Below are 24643 nucleotides of genomic sequence, written 5' to 3'. Positions count from 1 at the left end.
AGGACTTCCCAAAGGCTGCTGCTTGTCACATTTTGTTTTCTCTTTTTAAAAAACACCATGGGTGCTGGGCAGAGGGAAGGGTGGGCTTCTGCAAGCCTGGGAGTGGTGCTGAGAGGGGAGTGGGTGACAGCTCTTCCTTCCCCTGCCTGAGCTGGGCCTGGCCTTCCCCCACCCTCAGCCCAGAGCTGGTTTCTAGGCAACCGGATGGATGCAGGGATGGTTTGAAGGGGAGAGAGCTATAAATAGGGAAGGGAGAAAACAAAAATAAAGTTCCAGAGAAAGCTGTGGAGCTGCCTTACTGGAGGTGGGGGTGGGGAGACCGAGGAACAGTGGGTACGGGGGACAGTCCCCAGCCCTCCCATCAGTGGGAGAGAGCAGTTTTCAGGTTAGCTACCCAGCAAGGGTCCTCACAGTGCTGACATGTGTGGGAAAGCAGTCTGTGTGCACAGCAAAGCAGGATGGGGGTGAGGAGGAGAAATCACTTCCAGTCAAAGGACTTGGGAAAGCTCAGAAGAGAGAGGGTTGTGGCAGGCAGAGGTGAGGCCTCTGTCTGGATGGAGGAGGAGGCAGGCAGACGAAGGAGAAGCATGGGCCAGGTGAGGTGGGATTGGATCCACGGATCTCAGGAGTCCTGGCTGGGCTCAGCCTGATGACCACACCCCTGGGGACATACAGATACACAGTGGGTGGGCTCTTCCTCCACCCAAGACACTTGCCGCCCCCAAGTCTTTCCATACCACCCTCTTCTCCATCAGGTTTCAACTCCAACAGACACCTGACCTGGCCACCTTGTTTTAAGATTGCTCACCACCTTCTCTTCGTCACACTCTATCACACTGCTCTGCTTTTTTCTGCATAAAACTCAAGATTACCTTGTTCCATGTATTTGTTGACCATTTCGTGATCACTAGGTGAACTCTAGTCAGAGCAGTGACCTCAGGGCTGTTCCCTGCAGCCCCTCCTCCATCTAAGGACAGAGCAGCTGTGCCACGCACACTGTTGGACTAAACAAACCCACAACACATGTGGGGAACATCGTGTACACGCGTGAACACTGATACAGACAGCTCTGCCCATGCCACTTTTGTAAGTGTGCACACTCAGCTCAAACCCACCCATGTGCACAACCTGTCTCTCTGGCTCCATGAAATTGTACAAGTGTCCGAAATCTCCAGGCTGCTACCTCCACATTTTCCTGTTGCTGGCGTCTTTCGTTTGTCTCCCCTCAGAGGCAGAGCAGGCCCCTTTTGGAAATTCCAAAGGAGTTGAGCTTTGGAGACAGGCTTGAGGCCAAATGTGACCTTTCTACTTTCCAGCAACATGACAGTGGGCAGGTAACTGCCTCTCCAGGCTTCATTCCTTCATCCATAAATTGGGGGTAAAAAACAAGAAAGACTTGAGGGTAGTTTCCAGCAAAATCACTGGAGATAAGCGTTTCATGCTGGGATATACTGGGCACTTGGGAAATGGCTTGGTCCCTGTCACGAGGGAGAGCCCATGAGATGTGTGGGATCTCACATGCACACGGTCAAGGCTTCTGATATGAGGCTGGTATCTCAGGTGACACTTCTAGACCTGTGCCTGGAATGCATTTACAGTGACCCTGGCAGATGAGAACATTGGTCTCTGAGCAGAACCAGTCTCAGTGGGACCAGGTGTGAGGCTTGGCGCCCAGGAAGCAGGAATGAATCTCCCCTCAGGCCAGATGGTGAACCTGGTTTTGGCGTTTAAAAATGGGGATCAGGTGCTGGTAGCTGGATTGGAGGCGGCAAACTCAGTCTTCAGAGGCCAGGCAGTGCATGAAAATGAGAGAAGTGGATGGGTAGGATACAAAAGGAGGGGAAGGGACCGTGGCCAAGGGGAAAAGCTGTGTCCAACCTAAAGGTATTAAACTTAAAATTTTAAAACCTTGTGCTCACAAATCAAACCTATTTACAGGCCAAATTCAGCCTGAGGGCCACAAGTTTGCGATCTCCAAGGATTGTGGGTTGTGAGTAGCATATAATTCAACCACAAGGGAAGCTTGTGGAAGCTCCATGAAGCTGGAGCTCTTGGCATCAAGTAAGTGACTCAGGGAATCCAAGCCCACCGGTTTGTTTTCCCCCTCCACCCACCGCGTCTGCCAGCGGCCTCCTACTTCCGGAAATAAAGGTCCCTACCCTGCGGGCCAAGGTGACCTTAGCAGAACGGTCTCCCGCAGCGTTGAAGGCCTTCCCAGCTTGCCACGACTTCTTGCCCACAACAACTCAGGGAAGGAGGAGGTGCTAACACTCGGCGGCTAATTGAATAGTGCAACCTTCTTCCAGCTCGGGGCTGGAGGGCGAGGTAGGCTTGCGGCACGGAATCGAGATCGCACCGAGGTTTAGGAAAGGGCAGGGTCTTGCGCAGACGAAGTTGGGGGCCTCTGCGGCACAGCCACGCCAAGATCCCGCCTGGTGGGAGCGGGGCTTCTGTAGGACGGGGCGGGGCCTCCGCGCAAGCGCGAAGAGAGGACCTCTGCGGCCAGAGGGCAAGGGCGAGGCCTCGCGCAAGGAGCTCCTGTGCCTATAAAGGCTGCGCTTGGGGGGCGGTGCCTCTGCGCGAAGCGCGTTGTATATCCGCCCCCTTTCTCGCTCCGAAGCTGTGTTGGGGGCCCCCTAGTGCTGATCCTGATCCGCTCGAGGCTCCTAGGCGGCATCCCAACTGCGGGCCTCACCCAACTCAAACTTGCTGCCTCAAACTTTCCAGCGCCTTCTTGGGGATGGAAGGGTGGGGCACTGCAGGCCAGGGCTCTGCTGGCTCCTGGGGCAGTTGCCCATTTCCCCTCCGCTTAGGTTTTTCTGCGTTGGGCAGGTGTGCGCGGAGCCTTGTGCGTGTCCACGTTCTATTGTGAGAGAGGTCTTTTAGGGCTGGAATGGGAGCGCGCTGGTCTGCACGTGTTGGCCAGCGTGCGTGCATGCGTGTCTACACCCTCGCGCAGCCAGAGCGTGCACATTCGGGTTCGCGCACATGGACCCACGGACAGGCACGCGGGTCCGCACGTGCATGAGCATCGGCGCGCCTGCGCTGCGTGTGCGGCCCGATGTGATCCCTTCCGCCCCAATGATGCCGCGGTGTGGGGCTTCCCTCGATCCTGCACTCCCAGTTGGCACTTTAGGGACCAGCAGGCGGCGCCCGAGGCTACCTTCCCACTTCCCAGCCAACTGCGTGTCCCAGCACCTGGGGACATCCTCCCCGTCCCTGCCGTGGAGGGGGGCGGGGTGTAGAGTAGGTGATGGAGATGCGAAGCCAGAGGTGGCCTGTCTTGTACCTGGACTGTATGTGCCAGACCCCAAAGGGCGCAGAGGGGCAGTCTAGGACCTGGAAGACCCGCCGTCACGTGCAGTCCCCACCCGGCGCCCAGCCCAGCCGTGCCTGTGCGGCGCCAGCTACAGAGATTTAACTTTATTCATGGACTTGCGGGGGGCAGCTGGGCCCGCCTGCCCGGGACACGCTCACACGGGGGAATGGGGACTCTCCATGCCACAATCACAACACAAGACGCCCGCGTTGGGACCGGGCCGGCTGAGGTGGGGGGACATGGCACAGCCTGGCTCCTGGTTTTGGTTTAAAAAAAAAAAGGTTCTCGGGGTTAATGGGAGTGGGGCGGTTGCTCTGGGACTGCCCAGGGGCCCCTCGGGGAGCCACTGTCGGGGGTCGGGGAGGAGCCGTCGCTTCGGATCTTCGTTTAAAAACACATATAACATGCTACATCCGCGCAGACGCTGGACGGGAGGAGGCAACACTGGAGGGGCGAGGCTCCCTGCCGCAGCCGCAGCCCCGGCCCTGTCCACGCCCCAGGGTTAGACGCGGGCGGGTAGGACAGACAGATGGACAGACACTAACACAGGCTCCGAGGGAGTTACCTCAGAGCAGAAGGAAGATCTCGTGATTGGGGAGAAAGGGTCAAAGGACAGCCCTGGCTCTGGGGGGCGGGGCAGGGACAGGGACAGAATTGTGCTGCTGATGGGGGCTGTCGTGGGCCCCTACGCCTCTGGCTCATATTCCTGATATTCCTCCTGCATCACAGGGATGGGGGTGGAGTAGAGAAGAGCAAAAGGAGGAGGAGTTGGATACCAAGTGGCCAAGCCCTGGCCTGAGAACCCTCTCCCTCAAGCAGTAACAGTGTATTCCCCTTTTCCTGGACAGGGGAGGAGCCTGGAAGTTGGGGACAACAGAGAATTCCTGGGCAGGGGTGCCTGGGGCCCAGCGCTAGATTCCATCTGCCCTCTCCTCCCTCTTGGGGCCTGGGTTCTAGAAGAGGGGAGTCAGGCTCCCTGGCCCAACCATCTCAAGCCAGGGATGTCCCAGCCAGCTAGATACGGCAGCAATCTTCCTGGATGCCCAAAGTCCTGCCCAGACTTGCTGCCCCCTCACCTGGGGTGGGTCCTCATAACTCTCCCCTTCTGGCTCCATCAGGGGCTCGATCAGTGGCTCTTCAGCAGCTTCCTGGGCCACTTCCTCTGGCTGCAGGCAGAGAAGGGCTGGGCTGGTGAGGGCAGCCAGGATGCCCCCCAGATGCCCACACCAGTAAGCTTCGGGCTGGTTGGAGGAGTGGGAAAGGCTAGGGTGGGTTGGCATAGCAAGGACAATTTCTAATTTAGTTTTTTATTTGGAGTGCCTTGGAAGTGGGATGGAGGTGAACAGTGAAATCCCCTGGAATCACACTTGAAGTGGCAGCATGGAGGGGGAGCTGACTCTCCACACTGCTACCCACCCACACACCTGACAGCCTCTGCACTTCCACCATTTGGATACTCAGTCACCAGCTTACGCCTCATCCTTTGTGTCAGGCTTTGTGCTGGGCATTGCGACCCCAGAGATAACCCTGGGGGCTACCCTGGGCTGAAGGGATCTGGAGGCTCAGGGACAGGGCTGGGCAGGGGCTGAGCCATTCCCCTGCCACCTTCCACCCATCCCTCCCCCGGGCCCTGTGTGGCCTGGTTTCTTCAGCTGTTGCTATTTTAAGATAAGCTGGAAGCCACAGCTCATGGTGTTGCTTGGATGTGTGAGCTAAGACTCCCCCCTCCCCGCTGCGTCTGCTGCCCAGAGAGGCGCAGACCAGCGGGCATGCATGTGGGCGGGCTGCCAGACACATGGCCAGCCACCTGCAGGCAAGCACATGTATGTGCACAAACACGAGACTGAGCTGGCTGCACACACAGGCAGACAAAGTAGCATGGGATTCATGCACAGCCTGGGCAGCGCCTCATGTGGGCTGGCACACACCTGGGATCCCGGAGCACTGGGGCTGGGAAGACCTGTTCTGACAATGTCTGCACCCTGGGTACCCCTGGGTACAGACAAAGGCAGCGTCAGCTTCTTCACATTACGTGTCTAGGTGGCCTTTGTGGGCACATGAGTTTGCAGCTCCTGACCTGGCTCATTTGCCCCTTTGTATGGATGGGTATGCCAAGGCCCAGGAGGCGGGGAAATGTTAGTTTGCCCCCAAGTCACCCAGCTATGACCAGAACCCAGGGATGGAATGTAGCATAAACAATGCCAGCTTGTGAAGGAAGAATACTAGTGTTTAGCTTCTTAAAATAAAATTTAAAAATTTAAAAAAAGAAAAAAAAAAGCCAACTTGATAGCCAGGCATGGCAGAGGTTGCAGTGAGCCGAGATTGAGCCACTGCACTCTAGCCTAGGTAACAGAGCAAGACTCCATCTAAAGAAACAACCCAGATGTCCAACATCTGTAGAATGGATATGTGCCTCGTGAGCTAATGACACAATGGAATACTACAAACAAGAATAAAGAACGACAGTGCATACAAGAGCAAGGCTGACTCTCACAAGCTTCCTGATGAATGGAAGAAGCCAGATACAGAAGAACATGGCCTTCATGACAACATTTCTTTTTTTTTTTTTTGAGACAAAAGTCTCACTCTGTGGCCCAGGCTGGAGTGCACTGGGGAGATCTCTACTCACCACAACCTCCGCCTCCCAGGTTCAAGCGATTCTCCTGCCTCAGCCTACTGAGTAGCTGGAACTACAGGCACATGTCACTGCATCTAGCTAATTTTTGTATTTTTAGTGGAGATGGGGTTTTGCCATGTTGGCCAGGCTGGTCTCAAACTCCTGACCTCAGGTGATCTGCCCTCCTCAGCCTTCCAAAGTGCTGGGATTACAGGCATGAGCCACTGCACCTGACCTCATGATAACACTTAAAAAACACCCAACTAATTTTGTGCTGATAGAAGCCAAGAAGCAAGGCCAGGCATAGTGGCTCACACCTATAACCCCTCCCAGCATTTTGGGAGGCTGAGGCGGGCAGATCACTTGAGGTCAGGAGGTTGAGACCAACCTGGCCAACATGGTAAAACCCCATCTATACTAAAAATACACAAATTAGCCAGATGTGGTAGTGTACACCTGTAGTCTCAGCTTCTTGGGAGGCTGAGGCAGGAGAATCACTTGGAGGTGGAGGTTGCAGTGAGCTGAAATTGTGCCACTGCACTCCAGCCTGGGCAGCAGAGCGAGACTCTGTGTCAAAAAAAAAAAAAAGTCAGGAACAGTTCCTCTTGGAGGGTGACAGGCAGGGCCAGGACTGAGGCGAGATGGGTAAGGCTCCTGGGGTGCAGATGTGAGGGAGGCACTGGCTCTCCTGGCCATGCAAATGAGACTCCATGAGTGAGTGTCCCAGATACCTCTTTTGTCTCCCCCTAGTCCTGGCCCTGACAATGGGAACTGGAAGGGGACACAAGGTGGGGTCCTGAGGGGGATATTGTTCTGTTTTGAGCTGGCTGCTGGTTACATGGGGAGTTCCCCTTGTGAACATTTCATGGAGCTGTCATTTTTCTGCGTGTACATTGTAATTCAATAAAAAGTTCACTTAAAAGAATCCCATAGCCTGTAATCCCAGATACCTGGAGGGCTGAGGCAGGAAGACTGCTTGAGCCCAGGAGTTCAAGACCAGCCTGGGTAACATAGCAGGACCCCAGCTCAGAAAACAAATAAACAACCCCCCCAGCCTGGCTACCTGCTAGCATCAGGCAAGTTATTTTGGTTCTAATCTCAGCAGCCTTGCATGGGAAATGAGGCTGGTAAGGATTCCATGATGATGGGTGGAAAGCAAGCTCACAGCAGAGAGTCTCAGAAATGTGGACCCTGGGCCTGCATGAGTTCTCCCATGCCACCAGTGGCCCAAGGGGCTATTGTTTGGATTATAACTCTATGATCTTGGACTCCCTGGAGAGGGTAGCCTTGAGGTGTCAACAAACACCCGCAGGAGAAAGGTGGCCAGAGAGAAATGATTCTGTGCAAATGCCCATCACAGACAGCCTCGGGGCTGACAGAGAGGCTGAACTTGCCTCTCTTCTGCACCCCAGCTCCTAGCACTAGGACTGGCCCTGAGCCAGCACCAAGCAACTCCAGTGACCTGGCCTGAGCTTATCCTCCTGAGCTTATAAAGGAGGCAGGTAGGAACTGGGGTCTGGGGCAAGTGACTTCACCTCTCTGAACCTCGGTCTCTTCATCTGTAAAATGAGCTGGTTATGGTACACAGCTCATGTGACATTGTGAAGTCAATGAGTTAGTTCATGTGAAACATCTAGGACAGTGCCTGCTCATGAAAGAGATCAGTGAATAGGAGTGATTACTGGTAACATGATTATAAGAAATGGGAAGTCATACAGATGGTAAAATGCAGGGACAGGGCTTGAACTAGAAATTCTGAGTCAAGATTCAGACTTCCAACAGTGGAAGGAACCAGCTGTGCAAAATGCCAGGAGTAGAGGGCAGCGTGGGGTCTCCTGCAGCCTGGTGATTGTACACATGCTGAACACACACTGATCACCCAAACCAAATGCTGCAGAAAGAGCCCCCATCCCCATGGAGGCAGGGTCTGCACATGCCCTTGGACAGACACAGAGCATCCACAGTGAATGCCTGCACACACGTGTCACGAAGGTCCACTTCCAGGCACAACTGTGGTCACAGGATTCCCTGCAGGCAGGCACAGACTGCCTGCGTGATCATGTGACCACAATCTCTTGCGGGGCACTCACTGTATGCAAACCCGGCTCTTTATAGCCATGATTCTCAAAGTATGTTCCCCGGAACTGCAGCATCAACAACACCTGGGGACTTGTTAGAAATGCAAATCCTCCAGCCCCACCTCAGACCTACTGAATTGAAAATTCTAAGGATGGGCTCAACAAACTATATTTTAACCTGGCCTCTTGGTGACTGATACATGCTCAAGCTTTGAGAATATTTAGCCCATATTATCTCCAATCTGCATAGATTCCTATTGTGTTCACTTGCATTTTACAAGCAAACCATCAGGTTCAGAGACATGGTGGGACCTGCCCAGGGTCATGCAGCCAGGAAGTAGTGGAGTTAGGATTCAAACCCAGCTGAGGCTGGGGGTGGGTAAGTTCAGAGCTCACAACTCTCAACCCCCTCTTATCAGGGGTCTTAATAGGGGGCTCTGTCTCCATGCCCACACGAGTGGCTCCAGTGTTCCTCTAGGGAAACGTAAGCGCACAGATCACGCCCACCTCAGCATAGCTCCCACCTGCTCCAACCTGCCTCAGGCCTTTGTACTTGCTGTTCCTAAGGCCTGAAATTCGCTTCCCACACACCTCAAGGCTGCCTCTCTCATCCCTTGGGTGTCAGCTCAAATGGTCCTTCCTCAGAAGCTTTCCCAGCTAAAATAGCCCTCTCACCCCTTGCCTGTCTGTCCCATCACCCTCTCTGTCTTTTCCGTAGCACTATCCCCTCGGAAAGTGTTCTGCCTGCTGGCTTGTGTTTTACTGTCTGTCTTCTCTCACTACAATGTCTGCTGCAGGAACGTAGGAACCTATTCACCGCAGCAGCCTCTCCAACTATATTCTCTTTGGCATAGGTATTTGTTGAATGAAAAGAAATGAATGAACAATCATTGACACATGCAGACATGGCCAGAAGTCATCTGGGTCACACTGGCAAGCAGAATATGCTCAGACAGCCAGGTCTGGGTCCCATCACCAGGAGCATTACACCCATGCACGCCTTCCTTCGGATGCATTCTGAGTTGAGTCTAGCATAGCCCTGCAGGATGGGCAAGGTGGCTTGTGCCCTAGGCTGGGAGCGGGATTGGGGGGCAGGGATGGTGACAGGGTTATATGTGTGCCTGGTTTGTGTGTGCATATGCATGTGCATGTATGGGTAGGGAGGATCACTTACCTTCAAATCAGTAGGGAATTCCTCCCTCTTCACCAGGCCTGTGGCTGCTGCGATATTCCCTGCCCCAGAGAACACAGCTCCTCCCAGATGTGAGGCCTGTTCCTTGGTTTTTTCAGCCACTGGAGCAGGGAAGGGGTTAAGGAAGACGTTTGGGAGCCAGGGGGAAGGAGCCATAGATGTCCCACCTTGTAGCCTTGTAGTATCCCGGGGCCTGACCTCCCCATGGAGCATCCCCTGCAGAAGCCTTGTGAATCTCCCCCGCCCCTCCCCTCTGGTTCCTGGTCAGATCACTGGCCTAAGTGAGAGAAGGGACCAGTGCCAGGGCTGGGCTGGTACCTGAAGCCACACCTTGTACCACACCTTCTCGGGTCTTGCTTCCTGCAGGGAGAAAAAAGCAGCACATTTAAGGGCTCTGTGCTGAGGGAACAGAAACTCCAGCACAGTGTGGTGATTACAGCGTGGGCATCCCGGCCTCGTCACTGCCTCCTTGAGTCCCTACAGCCTATGACCTGCACCCCTGTGCTAACCCCCCTCTTATCACTGCACACCTCTGTCTGCAGGAGTTGCAGTTCTCTCCCACCTGATGTGATACCCACACCCCTCTAGGGGATGTTGGCTGAGGGCCAGTGTCTTATAAAGCCCTCTGCCTGCCCCGCTGCACTTCACTTCTCCCCAGTCCTGGGAGGCAGCTGCTGTTATTGTCCCTGTTTCACAGATGGAAACTCCATGTGGATTCCGCCACTAGAAAGTGGCTGAACTGACATTCAAGTTCAGGTCTTTCTGACCCTAAAACTTCAGCTACCAACCACTCTAAGAACACGTAGCCCAGGATGGAAGGCAGGTGAGGGGTTCGAGTAGGGGCGGAGCTGGGAGACAACAAGGCTATGTATTTTGAAAGGTTCCTCTTGTGCCCCACACACCACTGCTCACAGCCCACTGCCCCACTCCATTTCCTCTAAAGATTCTCTTCTCCTAAGAGGGTGCAAAGTCCTTCTTCTGGCCAAAGTGGGGATGTCAGGCTCAGGCAGGGTGTAAAGGTGATGTTCGGACTGTGACTGGCACCCATGGCATTGGCTGGGCCTTCCCAGGAGGGTAGCAACTTGGTCACATCAAAATGGGGGTTCTGGGAAGGCCAGAGGGCCTGATCTGCGCTAGAGAAGGAGAACCGGAAAGGGGGCGGGGAGTATCCCCTCTGACAATGAGCAATATAGACAACAGTGACAGAGCCAGAACTGGGTGTCTGGGCCGGCTGAGCCTGGCAGGGGGCTCGGGGGAGAGGCTGGCGTGGGAAGACAGGATTCTCACGGCGAAGGCCAACCAGCACCCAGAGACAGGAGGGGCAGGCTGCATGCTCCCTTTCACTCCTCCCACAAAACATTAGTTTTCAGTTATTCCATCTCAAGCCCTGGGCCAATCGCTCACTGTCCGAAGTGGGTAGAGAACAGATTCATTTCCTGGACCTCAAGTAAAGGGGAGAGGACTTCCAGCCTCCAGGGACTATTCGAAGAGGGAAGGGACACTACCGGGGCCTTGAGAAATGAGGAGCAGATGGATATCAGAAAGGAGACTGCAGAGGGCATCCCAGGCCCAGGGACCCACACAGACAAGGCAGAGCAATGTGCTTTCAGGGCAGTCCGTGTGCCAGGAGCCATGGATGTGGTGAGAAACGTAGACTGAGGCAGGACTGTGAAGGGCACTGAAAGCCAGGGTACAGGGAACCAAGGCTTTAACTTGTAGGAACTGGGGGGCCATCAGGGGCTCCCAAGCAGAGGGCAGAGCAGGAAATGCCAATCTAAGGGGAAGAGCAGCATGGCTTGGAGGGGCAGAGTCTATTAGCAGAGAGACAGTGTCAGGGAGCCAGGGGACAGCAGCAATGAAAGACATTGGGGAGGAGGCAGGAGGGAGGCCAGGGCTGGGGTCACACAGACATGCACTTAAGCCTTCTCCAGGTCTCTATTGCCACTGCCCTTGCCCCAACCACCCTTATCTGGTGGCTTTACCACCTCCCATCAGGCCTTGCTGCGGTTGTTCTGTCACCAGAGGGCCAAGCAACCTTTCTAATCTAATCACGTCATGGCAGTCCCTTGCTTACTCTCTCATGGCCATCAGAACAACGTTTTGCCCTGGCCTGCGAAGGGCTCTCATGAACTGGCTCCTTCCCATCTCTTCTCTCTGACCTTACCTCCTACTGCTGCCTCCTGCCCTGCCTCCAGCTTACCCCAGGGCCTTTGCACCTGCCTTTTCTGCAGGCCTGCCCCCGTCTTATTACTCAGGGATGAGGCATTCTTCTCGGGGAGCCACTGGATGTCAACTCGAACTACTGAAACGCTCCGTATCACCGTCAGGAGAGCAGGAACCATGGTCTCCTGTTCACCCTGAAACCTGAGCATCCACACAATGCCTGGCACATAATAAGTAGGGACTAAATATTTTTCAAACGGCCACAATCCAACCAAATATGCCACGACCCTGGGCAAGTTATACAACCCTCTCAAGTCTGCACAGGGAGTCATTATACCTGCTCTGCACAAGCAAACCCTGAGTCACCACAGGGGTTCAGTAAATGTTAGTTTCACACCTTTCCTCCTTTTATGCAAATAACCCTGCAGACTCAGTTTCCTTTCCACTAGGGGTGAGAAATTTTATCCACCTGGACTTTCTCCTGATACCAGCTGGCGACTGCAAAGAGACTGGATGGGGAGGGTAGGTGGCAATGGTAAAACCACAGGGTCCTGATGCAGGCGGGCCTGGAACTCAACTTGACTGGGCCTTGGAGGTGCTGGAGGGAGGAGCCACAAGGGAGGGGTGGGGCTTCGGATTCTATAAAGCTCGGTTCAAACCCCAGCTTCAGCTCACCAGCTGCGTGACCTTGGGCATGATATTTAGACCTCTGGGAAGCCCAGTTTCCCTTATCTGTAGAATGGTCTGGAGCATTAAATGAGGAAATGAATGTTATGACATTTTACCCAGTACTTGGCATAGAACAACTGTTCAACACCAGGTAAATATTAATAATAGTAATAAGGATAAGAAAAAGGAGCTCTCTGCTTTCATCACTGCACCGGTCCCTGGCTTTTCAGCTGGAGCGCCCCCTCATCAGCCGGCCCCGTGTCCCCATTTCCGGACGCAGACCCAGGCTTCTATCTGCTACGTCCCCCGTGACCCCTGCTGACCCCGCCCCACTGCTGACTCAAATTCTTCTGCCCAGAACCCCCTCCCCTGGACCCAGCCCCAGCTCCACACTCTCGGAGGACCCCCAGCCCTGCAGCCCCAGAAGCCCCGCCCCTCGCCCACCGACGTAGAGAACGCCCTCCTTGGTCTTCTCCGCCGCCTCGGTGACCCCCTGCTTGGTTTTCTCCGCGGCTGCCACAACGCCCTCCTTGGCCATGGACAGGCCCTTCATGAACACGTCCATCCTGGCGGCCTGGGGAGGGCGATACACGGGCACCGGTGCGCTGGCCACGCACCCTCACCCCAGCCCCTCCCGAGGGACGCGGGTGTCCCCCCCTCTCCCGAGACCAAGGAGCCCTTCTGGACCCTGAGCCCCCTCCTGCTTCCCCCCACACACCCGCCTCACTCCCCAGTGCGAGGCCTCAGGGCCGCGGAGAGTCCTAGCGTCCTTGAAACCCGGGGACGCGGGAGGGGCCACTGCCTCGGTTATCCGGGCCCTGCAACCTGCAGTCCGGTGGAACCGGAGAGCTGGGTTCGGCACGAAGACCCAGGACCCGCCTGTTCACGCACGGCAGAGTCACACGGTCATGCACACAAACATATACCACGGACACGCTCACGTGCACACACAGGACACGCAGACGATCCAACGCGCTCGAACACTCCGACCCACACGGGCGCTGACACACGTCCCCACGGCCTCCCGGGCAGGGCAGACACCAGAGCACACTCACATACTCCAGGGTGCACACTGAAGCGCACCCCCGAGCCTCCCTCCACTTTCTATCCCCTTCCCCAGCGTCCTCCTGCCACCCCAGTCCCCTCTCCATCCTCATCCCGTTCCCCAGCCCAGGCGCGAGGCCGCCTCACCTGGATGCGGGGCCGGGGCTGGGGATGGAGCGGCGGCTTCGGCGAGCGGACGCTGGGGGCTCCGCTGGGCCGGGCCGGGGTGGACTCGGGGTCGGGTGGGGGATAGAGCAGGGGTCAGGCGCTCGGGTCGCGGGCCCTGAGAAGGGGAGCAGCAGTGCCCGGGTCTCGGGTGCGTCGCCAGCCACTGCTAGTTCCTTGCGCCCAGCGAGCTCGCGCGCTCCGGTTCCTCCGGCTCCGGCGCTGCGGCAGCTCTGAGCTCAGCGCCCCCCCTGGCGGCCGCGCCGCCCCCTCGGCCTGACTGACAGGGGGCGGGGAGGGTGACAGAGCGCGTAGCCGAAGAGCCTCCCGGGACCGGCCCGGGACGCGCCCCTGGGGGCCCGGGCCGTGAGACTCGCGTAGTCTGTTGGGAGGTGGGGGAGGGGGACAATGCGGTGTGCGAAGAGTGCGGAAGAAATCACGCGATTGGCTTTGGAGTTCCACTGGGCTCGAATCTCAGCAGTGCTTTTTATTAACCGTGGGACCTTGGGGTACTCGGCTCTCCTTTCTGAATGAGTTTCCTCTTCTGTAAAAGAGGGATGGTTAATTCAACGAATGTTTACTGAGCGCTTAGACAAGTGGTGCGGGTTCAAGGCTAGAGGCAGTAGAAAAGGAAAACAAGGCTCCTGGTCTCGGGGAGCTTACCACGGGGGTGTTTGTACGTGTGTGTGTTCATGTGCTCAGTGGTGAAAGACAAGACAGAAAAACGGGATCAACATCGAAAGCAACAAGATCATTTCAACTTGTAAGTTATGAAGGTAACGGTGATGTAACGCGGGGACTACGGGAGGGGTGCTTGAGACTGAGTGGTCAGGGAAGGCCTCTACCAGCAGGTGAATTGGAGCAGAGATTTCCAGAGGCACCGTGGCGCCACCAGGGGTGAGGACAAGATCCATACAGAGTGCAAGTGCAAAGGCCCCCGAGGCAGGACTATGCCGGCAAAAGACAGCGCGGCTGGAGAGCCAGGATGGAGCGGGGTGGAGGACAAAACCACATTTTTGTGTGCTTATGGTAGGGACTGTCCCAGGCACACAGTAGGCCCTCAGTGCTTTGATAGAATTACGCCCAAGAAGCTGCAGTATCCCAGAGGAAAGGGACTCTGACAGCTTAGAGGAGTCAGGAAAGGCCATAAAAAGAAGGTGACATCTGAACTGTGGCCTGGCAGGAATGGGAAAATTTCATCAAGCAGGCTAGGGAGAAAGAGAATTTTAGGCTGTGGAAACAGCACGGGCAAAGGCACTGTGGCCAGAAATGCAGGGTGTGTAAGTGATGGGTAATTAGGTGAGGGGGCCACCAGCAGCCAGACTCCAAAAACAAACAAACAAAAAAACCCAACCAACCAACCAAACAGAAAACGTTCACAGGCCGCTGGTAGAACTGCAAATTGGCGCAGACATTTTGGACGGCAATTTGGCAGTGTTTACCAAAAGCATAAAAGCATGCGCCTTTGGAGCCAACAGCTCCCCTTCCAGGAATTGATCCGGTGTGACTCTAGTCACACATTCACACAAAAACATTTGTGCAAGGATGTTTACTGCAGCATTTTTTGTAGTGAAAACAAAATTATCTAAATGATCATCTATACAGGACTGGCTAGCTAACTGTGGCACGTCCATCCAAGTGGAACGCCATGCTGTGGTTGGGAAAGACGAGCTAGACCCATGTGTGCTGACATGGGTGTGTGTCAACATGTGGTGTTAAGTGGGAGAAGCAAGGTGCCGAACTGCACTGTGTGGAATGAGCCAATTTTGATACAAAGGAAATTATATTTGATGTATAAGGATATATAATTTTCTATGTGTCAAATACATATACATACTTATCACATACTATATAATTATACACAGACACCTTATATATAAACATATACATATTCTGGCTAGATATACAATTCTTTTTTTTTTTTTTGAGATGGTGTCTCCCTCTATTGCCCAGGCTGAAGTGCAGTGGTGCAGTCTTGGCTCACTGCAACCTCCAGCTCCAGGGTTCAAGCAGTTCTCCTGCCTCAGCCTCCTGAGTAGCTGGGATTCAGGCGCCTATCACCACACCGGCTACTACTTGTATTTTTGGTAGAGACAGAGTTTCATCATGTTGGCCAGGCCCGTCTTGAACTCCTGACCTCAAGTGATCCACCCACCTAAGCCTCTCAAAGTGCTGAGATTACAGGCATGAGTCACCTCACCTGGGCACACATCTGTAAGAATTTCTGAAAAAAATTGTTAACAGGGGTTGCACCTAGGAAATGAGACTGAGAGGGTTCAGGGAAAGAAGTTTTACATTTCATTGCCTTCCTTCCTGGTGCTGATTATTTTCCTTTGCATAATATTTACTTGTATTATCATTATTTTTTTATTTTATTTTATTTTTTTGAGTCGAAGTCTCGTTGTGTTACCCAGGTTGGAGTGCAATGGTGCGACCTCAGCTCACTGCAACCTCTGCCTCCCAGATTCAAGCAATTCTCTTGCCTCAGCCTCCTGAGTAGCTGGGATTACAGGTGCCTGCCACCATGCCCAGATAATTTTTGTGTTTTTAGTAGAGACAGGGTTTCACCAATGTTGGTCAGGCTGGTCTCTTTGGCCAGGCTGGTCTCGAACTCCTGACCTAGTGATCCACCTGCCTCAGCCTCCCAAAGTGCTGGGATTACAGGTGTGAGCCACTGCGCCCAGCCTTAATTGTATTATTTTAAGAACTAGCACAGAGAATACCTGTAATTATTTTTGGTCTCTCAGCATTAGAATTGCACCCTTCCCATGTGCAGGGGGGTCCCCCACCTTCTGAAGCAGAGCCCACCTTCCCTTCTGAGAGATAACTATGCCAAATAATTGTTTTGTCAGTCTTCCTTGCAGCCAGGACATGTGACTGACAGGTGCAGGCCCAGACTTGGGACCTGAAGCTAGTGCCAGGAAACAGCAGGGAAGGAGTGGGGTGTGTTCTGGTGTGGAGAAGTGGTGATGGCAGCTCCTGCCAAGGACCATTGGCAGCAGTGACACTCACTGTGAGAGTGTCCAGCACCAACAGGACAAGCTGCACTGTCCATGCCCAGCCATGGTGCTGGGATTCTTCATGGGTCTGCCTGGTGGTGGGATTTCGGGTATCATTTCAGGCTGCGTGGTCGCCAATGTGGATTTTCTAACTCTTCTGGAGATTATTTGAGCTGTCCAGTACATATATATATATATATATATATATATATATATATATATATATTTTTTTTTTTTTTTTTTTTTTTTGAGACAAGGTTTCTTTGTGTCATCCAGGCTGGAGTGCAGTGGCACTGTCAATCATAGCTTACTGCAGCCTCGAACTCCTGTTCTCAAGAGATTCTCCCATCTCAGCCCCCTCAGTAGGTGAGACTACAGGTGCATGCCATTTAAAAAATATTTGTTATTTGTTTATAATTTACTTATTTATTTTTTGTAGAGATGGGATCTTGCTATGTGGCCCAGGCTGGTCTCGAACTCCTGGCCTCAAGTGATCCTCCCACCTCAACCTCCCAAAGTGCTGGGATTATGGGTATGAGCCACTGCACCTGGCCCATGAACTGCCCAGTATTTAATAAGCTCCTTATCTGCTTAAATCAGCTGGAAGTGATTTCTGTGGTTTGGGATTAAGAACTCCTGAATGCCAGAGAGTTCGAGATAAAGAAAGATGAAGGAGGATGGAGGATCCCGGAGACGGAGGAAGAGAGAAAGAAGATGAAGCATGCCTGAACTTTATATCACAGGAAATGGGAAGTCACTGAAGAATTTTAAGCCCAAGAGGTCTAATGAGATTTGCATTTTATGGGGCCAAACAGAGGTGGGTTGGATAAGGCTGGCTGTAGAAAGGAGGCTGGGGCACACTCCAAAGGAGGGACAAGGAAGCTTGAACTACAGAAACCCTGGTGAGGCTGGGGCAGGGCTGGAAGGAGAGATGTGAATATCACTTGGGAGTAACTTATTAGGTGTTATGGGAGAAGGAAAAGGGCAAGTTGAGGAAGATTCCCAGGTTTCTGGCTTGGACAATAGGGTGAGTGACGCTGCTGCAAAATGAAATAGGCATTGAGCGGGTGGAGCAGCTTGCTGGGGGGATGATGATGAGCTTGTTTGGGGGAATGACAGACAAGCTGGAGGAGGTGTCCAGCTGACAGTAGGTATGTGAGCCCAGAGCTCAGGAAAGCACTCCAGGCTGGCTTCAGGTGCAGATTTGAGTCATGGTGTACTCAGAATTCTTTTTTTTTTTTTTGAAATGAGTCTTACTCCGTCGTCCAGGCTGGAGTGCAATGGTATGATCTCGGCTCACTGCAACCTCTGCCTCCCAGGTTCAAGTGATTCTCCTGCCTCAGCCTCCCAAATAGCTGGGATTACAGTAACCCACCACCGCACCTGGCAAATTTTTGTATTTTTAGTAGAGATGGGATTTCGCCATGTTGTCCAGGCTGGAGACTCAGGTCGCCAAAGTGCTGGACTCAGATCCCAAAGTGGGACTCAGATCCCAAAGTGCTGGGATTATAGGCATGAGCCATCGCATCCAGCCAGAATTCTTTAACAAATTGCTCTCCAAGGTTGGGGTGGGAGAGGGGTAGGCGGGAAGGAACACCTAGAGTTGTAGTTTGCCAATGTCAGTGGGGTAAAATACTCCCATCACATTGATTCCAAGCTGTCAGTGTGATGTCATTGAACAGATATCTCAAATTCAGTTATGTCGATTTTTCATGATACAGATAGCATAGATAAAAATAACCTTAAGAGCACAGATAATAGTAAAATAACTAGGAAGTTATGCATTTTGAGTATTATCTATGTTTTTAACATAATTTAACTGTAACTTTATATAATTTAATTTTTAATAATGTAATGGCTTTAACAACTGGCTCACACAATTCCTGAAGTTTTTTTTTGTTTTGTTTTGCTTTTGGTTTTTGTTTATTGCTTGTTTTCGAGATGGAGTCTTGCTCTGCTAACTGGGCTGGAGTGCAGTGGCATGAACTCAGCTCACTGCAACCTCCACCTCCCGAGTTCAAACAATTCTCCTGCCTCAGCCTCCCAAATAGCTGGGACCACAGGCACATGCCACCATGCCCAGCGATTTTTGTATTTTTAGTAGAGACAGGGTTTCACCATGTTGGCCAGGCTGGTCTCAAACTCCTGACCTCAGGTGACCCGCCCACCTCAGCCCCCCAAAGTGCTGGGATTACAGGCTTGAGCCACCCACTACACCCAGCCCAATTCCTGGAGTTTTAACAATTGTTCTCGTAAGCCAAGCGAGATCAGTGCCCCACTGGCTTTGGAGTCATTAGCAGAGAGGTGGTGGCTGGAGCCATAGCATTGAGTGTGATTGCCCAGGGGTGCATGGAGAGTGAAAAGACAGTGCCCAGAGCAGACTCCTGAAGTGCTGCAACCTTCAGGGGTGGCCAGAGGCAGAGGAACCTGGAGAAAGACTGAGAAGGCCCTCAAGTGAGAAAGGAGGAGAAGCTGAAGAGAGTGCACAGAGACCTTGGGGATAGAGGTTGACTAAATGCTAGAGGGAGGCCGGCAGTGGATAGTCCGTGATGGATGGGCAGCAAGTGGGCGGTTGGGAAGCTGAATAGCAGTGAGCCCAAAGAGGGAAGGGGCAGCAGGGGATGGCCTCCAGGAGAACGTGACATTCAAGCTGAGTTTTGAAAGATGAGAAGGACCTTACAAGTGGTGGTGAGCATTCCTAGCAAGGGATCTGGCAGGCAAAGTCCAGAGTATTGAGGTAACAGAAAATAGGTTAAATTCTGAGTCAGGCAGGAAGTTCATTTGGCTGCTAGCACAGAAGCTCAGGCAAAACAGGCATTGATTCTTTCACTTAAACAAGTCCAGTGGTGGGCAGTCAACAGCTGCTGTGATGACTTCACAGTCATCAAGAACCTATTCTCCTATGTTTCTGGTGCACCATTCTGAGTACATGAATTTCATCATCATGGCCCAAGTTGGCTGCTGTAGCTCCAGCCATCATGTCAATGCAGACAGCAGGAGGAGGGGAGGTAGGGTAAAAAGAATATCTGCCAGTTGTCTTTTTCTTTCTTTTTTGGTGGGCTAGGGGTTGGAGTCTAGCTCTGTTGCCAGGCTGGAGTGCAGTGGCATGATCTCAGCTCACTGCAACTTCTGCTTCCTGAGTTCAAGTGATTCTCCTGCCTCAGCCTGTCAAGTAGTTGGGATTACAGGCACATGCCACCACGTCCAGTGAATTTTTGTATTTTCAGTAGAGACAGGGTTTCACCATGTTGGCTAGGCTGGTCTTGAACTCCTGACCTCATGTGATCTGCCCACCTCTGCCTCCTAAAGTGATGGGATGTGAGCCACTGAGCCTGGCCTTTTTTTTTTTTTTTTTTTTTTTTGAGACAGAATCTAGCTTTGTTGCTCAGGCTGGAGTGTAGTGGTACAATCTCAGCTCACTGAAGCCTCCACCTCCTGGGTTCAAGCTATTCTCCTGCCTCAGCCATCTGAGTAGCTGGGACCATGGTCACATACCACCATGCCTGGATAATTTTTGTATTTTTAGTAGAGACAGGGTTTCACCATATTGGCCAGGCTGGTCTTGAACTCCTGACCTCAGGTGATCTGCCCACCTCAGCTTCCCAAAGTGCTGGGATTATAGGCTTGAACCACCATGCCCAGCTAGATTCACCAATTATTAATATTTGCTACACTTTTCTCTCTTGCTCCCTATGTGCTGTCCTCAGAAGAAGGGGGCATGGATACTGGGTCTACACTTTTCTAGCAGGATGGATCCTTTTCCCTGTCACATACCCCCTACCACCCTTTATAGCATGGAGTGGCAAAGCTCAAGCTCATGGGTCTCCAGTGGCCAGTCCCTAAACCTGTGAGTCCTCAGGACCTCTCATGGTTTCTGTTGTCTCTTTCCTCAGGAAATGGGCCTTTCCATTCTTTTCTTCTGCTCCTCTTCCTAGGAATGTACTAAGGACAATGACTCTGGAAGCTTCTGGGAAGGGAATATGGCAGAAGGTGAGAAAGGATTTTAGAGAAAATCCCAGTTGCAGCAGTTGGAGCAGAGAGTTCTCTTAAGCATATCCTGGGAATCCCAGCCCTGCCTGGGTTCTGCAAAAATCCAGATGTGCCTTTGTAACTCTGTGTATGGCACCTGGCAGATTAAACATTTAGCAATGTTCTTGCTGTCCAGAGGCCTCAGATTCCTGCAGGGCAGGCAGGACGGGAAGCTGAGAACAGGGAGGGAAATGGGGGACATTTGCTGAACATGTATAACGTGCCCAGTACTCCATCTATTAAGTCACGAAGTCCTCACGGCAATCCTTCAAAGCAGGCATTTTCATTCCCATTTTACAGATGAGGGAATTGTTACCCAGAGAGGGAAAGTCACCAGCCTTTGTTCTTTTCAATCAGTTTTCCCTGAGTGCCTACTGTGTGTCAATTTCATTTCAGGTACAGGAGATGCAGCAGGAAATAAGACCAATGGAGTCCTTGCCCTTCTGGAACTCAGTGTTCGAGTAGGATGGGGCAGACAATTCACAACTAGTAACCACAAAAGATGCTTCCAGTGTGCTGCTCTTGTTAAAATCATCAGCGACACTCACTTTGCTAAATCTGATGACCAATCCTCCCTGCTACCTCTGACTTCTGAGTACTTCCCATGAGCCAGATGCTGTTGTAGGCCCTGGGGACACAGCTATGAACAAGAGAGGCCTTGGGGGCCGGGTACAGTGGTTCCCGCCTGTAAGCCTAGCACTTGGGAGGCTGAGGCGGGCAGATCACCTGAGGTCAGGAGTTCGAAACCAGACTGACCAACATGGCGAAACCCCATCTCTACTAAAAACACAAAAATTAGCCAGGTATGGTGTGCATGGGTATGGTTGTGTGCACCTGTAATTCCAGCTACTTGGGAGGCTGAAGTAGGAGAATCACTTGAACCCAGGAGGTGGAGGTTACAGTGAGCCCAGATCATGTCACTGTACTCCAGCCTGGGTGAAAGAGCGAGACTTTGTCTCAGAAACAAACAAAAAAGGCCTTGGGGACCCCCTGTTCTAGTAGAGGAAGGCAAGTGATGAGTAAAATAAATCAGTAAAATATATGGTGTGTCAGGAGGTGACAAATGCTGGGGGCAGTGAAGGAGGGGAAGCATAGGAATTGCCGCACTGGGGCTGAGGGGTTGAACACTCCCCTGAGAGAGGTTAAGAAGTGAGGGGACAGTCTCTGAAGTCCTAAGGCATGAGGCGCCTGGCACTTCTGATCTGTCTGATCCGCATGACTGAAGGCCGCTGTGGCTGCAGCAGAGTGAGGGAGAGGAGGGCTGGAGGGATGCCGGCCTTGTGGGCTCCTGCGCTGTGAACGGAGGAGGGAGTGATCCAGCTTTCACTTTAATGGCTACAATGGAGGGAGTAGGGAGTGGACCGTTCTTGGACAAGGGTGAAAGCTGGGGACTAGTCCTGAGACAGTCACCATCACACAGGCAGGATGACTGTCATGTGGGCTGGGGTGGTAGCAATGGAGACTAAGAGAAGTGGTTGGGTCCTGGGCGTTTTAAAGGGAGAACTGAAGATGGCATGTGCTAACAGGTGAGAAAGGCAGGACTCCAGGACCATTCCAACGGTTTTGGCTGAGCAATTGGAAGGGTACAGAAGATGATGGGAAGGGCAAGTCTGGAGGAGGGCAGAGGAGGTGTCAGGAATTCAGTTTTGGACATGGTAACTCTGAGATGCACATTAGATACCCAGATGGAGCTGTCAGGCAGGCAGTTGGATGTGCTCTTCTGGATTTCTGGTGGCGGCTAAGCATATCACCGTCTAAATGACATTTAGTGCCCATTACTGGATGGGGGCATGAAACAGCAGGTACTGACAGGACAGAAAAGTCCCAGGGCTTAGTCCTAGGGCTTTTGATGCAAAGAGGAGAAACCATCAAATTTGTTCACAGCTGTGCTCCCCAGAGCCTAAAACAGTTCGTGGCACAAAGTAATTGGTAGGTCATTATTTTTTTAATGAATAAATGAATAAGTAGTGTTAAGCGCTAAGAAAGAAATAGAACAGGGTGATGAGTTAGAGTGTATGGGGGAGAGTGTTCTTCCCTATATAGGGTAGCGGTCAGAGAAGGCCTCTTTGGGAAGGTGACATGTGAGCCAAGCCCTGGAGGACAAGGAGAAATTCTGTAAATAGTTGCAGAGGAGACTGCAAGTGCAAAGGCCCTGAGGCAGGAGCAAATCTGGCCTTTTGGAGACTCCATGTGCTCAGGGCACGGGAGGCTGAGTCACCCATGAACTTGCAAACCCAGGATCTGAACTTTGGATCACATCCTGGGTGTCCTGGAAGGTTTTAAAACAGAGAAGTTATGTGATCAGATTAATATTTTGTTATTGTTATTTATTTATTTCGAGATAGAGTCACCCAGGCTGGAGTGCAGTAGTGCGACCTCGGTTCAGTTCAATCTCTGCCTCCCAGGTTCAATCAATTCTCCTGCCTCAGCCTCTTGAGTAGATGGGCATTATAGGCACCTGCTACCACACTTAGCTAATTTTTGTATTTTTAGTAGAGACGGGGTTTCACCATGTTGGCCAGGCTGGTCTTGAACTCCTGACCTCAGGTAATCCATCACCTTGGCCTAACAAAGTGCTGGGATTACAGCTGTGAGCCACTACACTCAGACCAGATTAATATTTTAAATGATCCCCCTGAGGAACCTGGAGAACTTTCTGTAGGAAAGCAGGAGTGGAAGCAAATGGAGCGTCAGGAAAGACTCACGCAGTAGCCAAGGTCAGAGCCAGCTTCTCAGGGGTCAGGGGAGTCAGGAGGGAGAGGAGTGGGCAGATTCAAGATATTTTAGGAACAGAATGATAGGACTGGGATTCAAGGGCCCTGCTGGTTCAATCCCGCCGTGAAGATGTCCCTCATTGACAGACATGGATGGCCTTGGGGAGGGGCCAGGACCCCTGTAGGGCCAGAGGGTTGCTCTTAAGGTCTCTCCTTAGTCACCCCAATCCAAGACTCCAGGGGCTTCCCAGGCTGGAAGCTGTGGAAGGTGGTGGGAAGGGATGTGATTGGGATGGTCATTTCATGCTGGGCTCTGGGCCACCATTGTAAGGTAGCTAAGACCATGCATGGTACTAGGGGAGAGCCCTTTCTTCCTTTTTCTTCATCAGACGTAGATTCCTGGCTGGCACAGTGGCTCACACCTATAATCCCAGCACTTTGGGAAGCAAAGGCAGAGAATCACTTGAACCCTTCCAGGCTGATCTGAGACCAGTCTGGGCCACATATTGAGGCCCCGTCTCTATTTTTTTTTTTTTAGATGGAGTTTCGCTCTTGTTACCCAGTCTGGAGAGCAATGGCATGATCTCAGCTCACTGCAACCTCTGCCTCCGGAGTTCAAGCAATTCTCCTACCTCAGCCTCCTGAGTAGCTAGGACTACAGGCACACGCCACCATGCCCAACTAAATTTTGTATTTTTAGTAGAGACAGAGTTTCACCTTGTTGACCAGGATGGTCTTGATCTCTTGACCTCGTGATCCACCCGCCTCGGCCTCTATTTTTTTTTTTAATTAAAAATCTTCCGGGCATGGTAGTGTGCATCTGTAGTCCCAGTTCCTCAGGAGGCTGAGGAGGGAGAATGAGGCCAAGAGTTTGAGGCTGTAGTGAGCTATGATCGTACCACTACACTCCGTCTTGGGCAACAGAGCAAACCCTGTCTCAAAACAACAACAAATCTATATTTGTGATCTCTTCCCAGCCTGGTTCTCCTCCAGTGCTCCCTCTGTCCAAATTTCTTCAATGCTCCTCCCACTGAGAGGTGGTAGTATGTCCCTCCCTTGAATCTGGGCCTGTGACTCTAGTAGAATACGGTGGGTCTGATGTGGTGCCAGGTTTCAGGCCCAGGCCTTAAGAAACTGGCAGCTTCTGCTTCCTGTCTCTTGGGATGCCTGCTCTGGGAACCCAGCCACTGTTCCATGAGGAAGCCAAGCAGCCACATGGAGACAACACACAGAGCCGTCCTGGCCAGCACCCCCAGCTGAGGCTCCAGCTGACAGCTGGCATCAGCTGCCCCACGTATGAGTGACCAGATGACTCCAGCCTCAACCTGTGAGCCACCCTAGCTAACCTCCCTTTGGAGGAGAACTGGGCTGTCTTACTGAGCACTGCCCATGCTGCAGACTTGTGAGCATAAAAAATGATTATTGTTTTTTGTTTGTTTGTTTGTTTTGAGATGGTGTTTCGCGCTTGTTGCCCAGGCTGGAGTGCAGTGGTGTGATCTCGGCTCACCACAACTCCACCTCCCAAGCAATTCTCCTGCCTCAGCCTCCCAAGTAGCTGGGATTACAAGCATACTCCACCATGCCCATCTAATTTTGTATTTTTAGTAGAAAAGGGGTTTCTCCATGTTGGTCAGGCTGGTGTCAAACTCCAGAC

At 52.5% G+C, this 24643-nt stretch overlaps 1 protein-coding gene and 1 long non-coding RNA gene across 3 annotated transcripts; one reads left to right on the top strand and one right to left on the bottom strand.

The window, feature by feature from the left end:
- Positions 1–3408: 3408 nt before the first annotated feature.
- SNCB (synuclein beta) lies at positions 3409–13482 on the bottom strand. Of its 2 annotated transcripts, none has more exons than XM_002744507.6 (6): positions 13230–13482; positions 12483–12612; positions 9525–9566; positions 9189–9307; positions 4396–4485; positions 3409–4037 (listed from the first exon to the last, which is right to left on the bottom strand). In XM_002744507.6, exons 2-6 carry the CDS (start codon positions 12601–12603, stop codon positions 4005–4007), a joined length of 405 nt encoding a protein of 134 aa, XP_002744553.1. In that variant the 5' UTR covers positions 12604–12612; positions 13230–13482; the 3' UTR covers positions 3409–4004. The 2 variants fall into 2 exon arrangements, with proteins under 2 accessions (XP_002744553.1, XP_035146546.1); XM_035290655.2 differs by having other exon boundaries at positions 9537–9566.
- Positions 13483–13532: 50 nt separating this feature from the next.
- LOC118151354 (uncharacterized) lies at positions 13533–23457 on the top strand. Its single transcript, XR_004739548.3, has 3 exons — positions 13533–14010; positions 20140–20236; positions 20672–23457. It is a non-coding gene; the product is annotated as an uncharacterized LOC118151354 (long non-coding RNA).
- Positions 23458–24643: the final 1186 nt, after the last annotated feature.

Source organism: Callithrix jacchus, chromosome 2 (assembly GCF_049354715.1).
Source record: "Callithrix jacchus isolate 240 chromosome 2, calJac240_pri, whole genome shotgun sequence".
NCBI lineage: Eukaryota > Metazoa > Chordata > Mammalia > Primates > Cebidae > Callithrix > Callithrix jacchus.
This window is presented reverse-complemented; position numbering and strand designations above follow the sequence as displayed.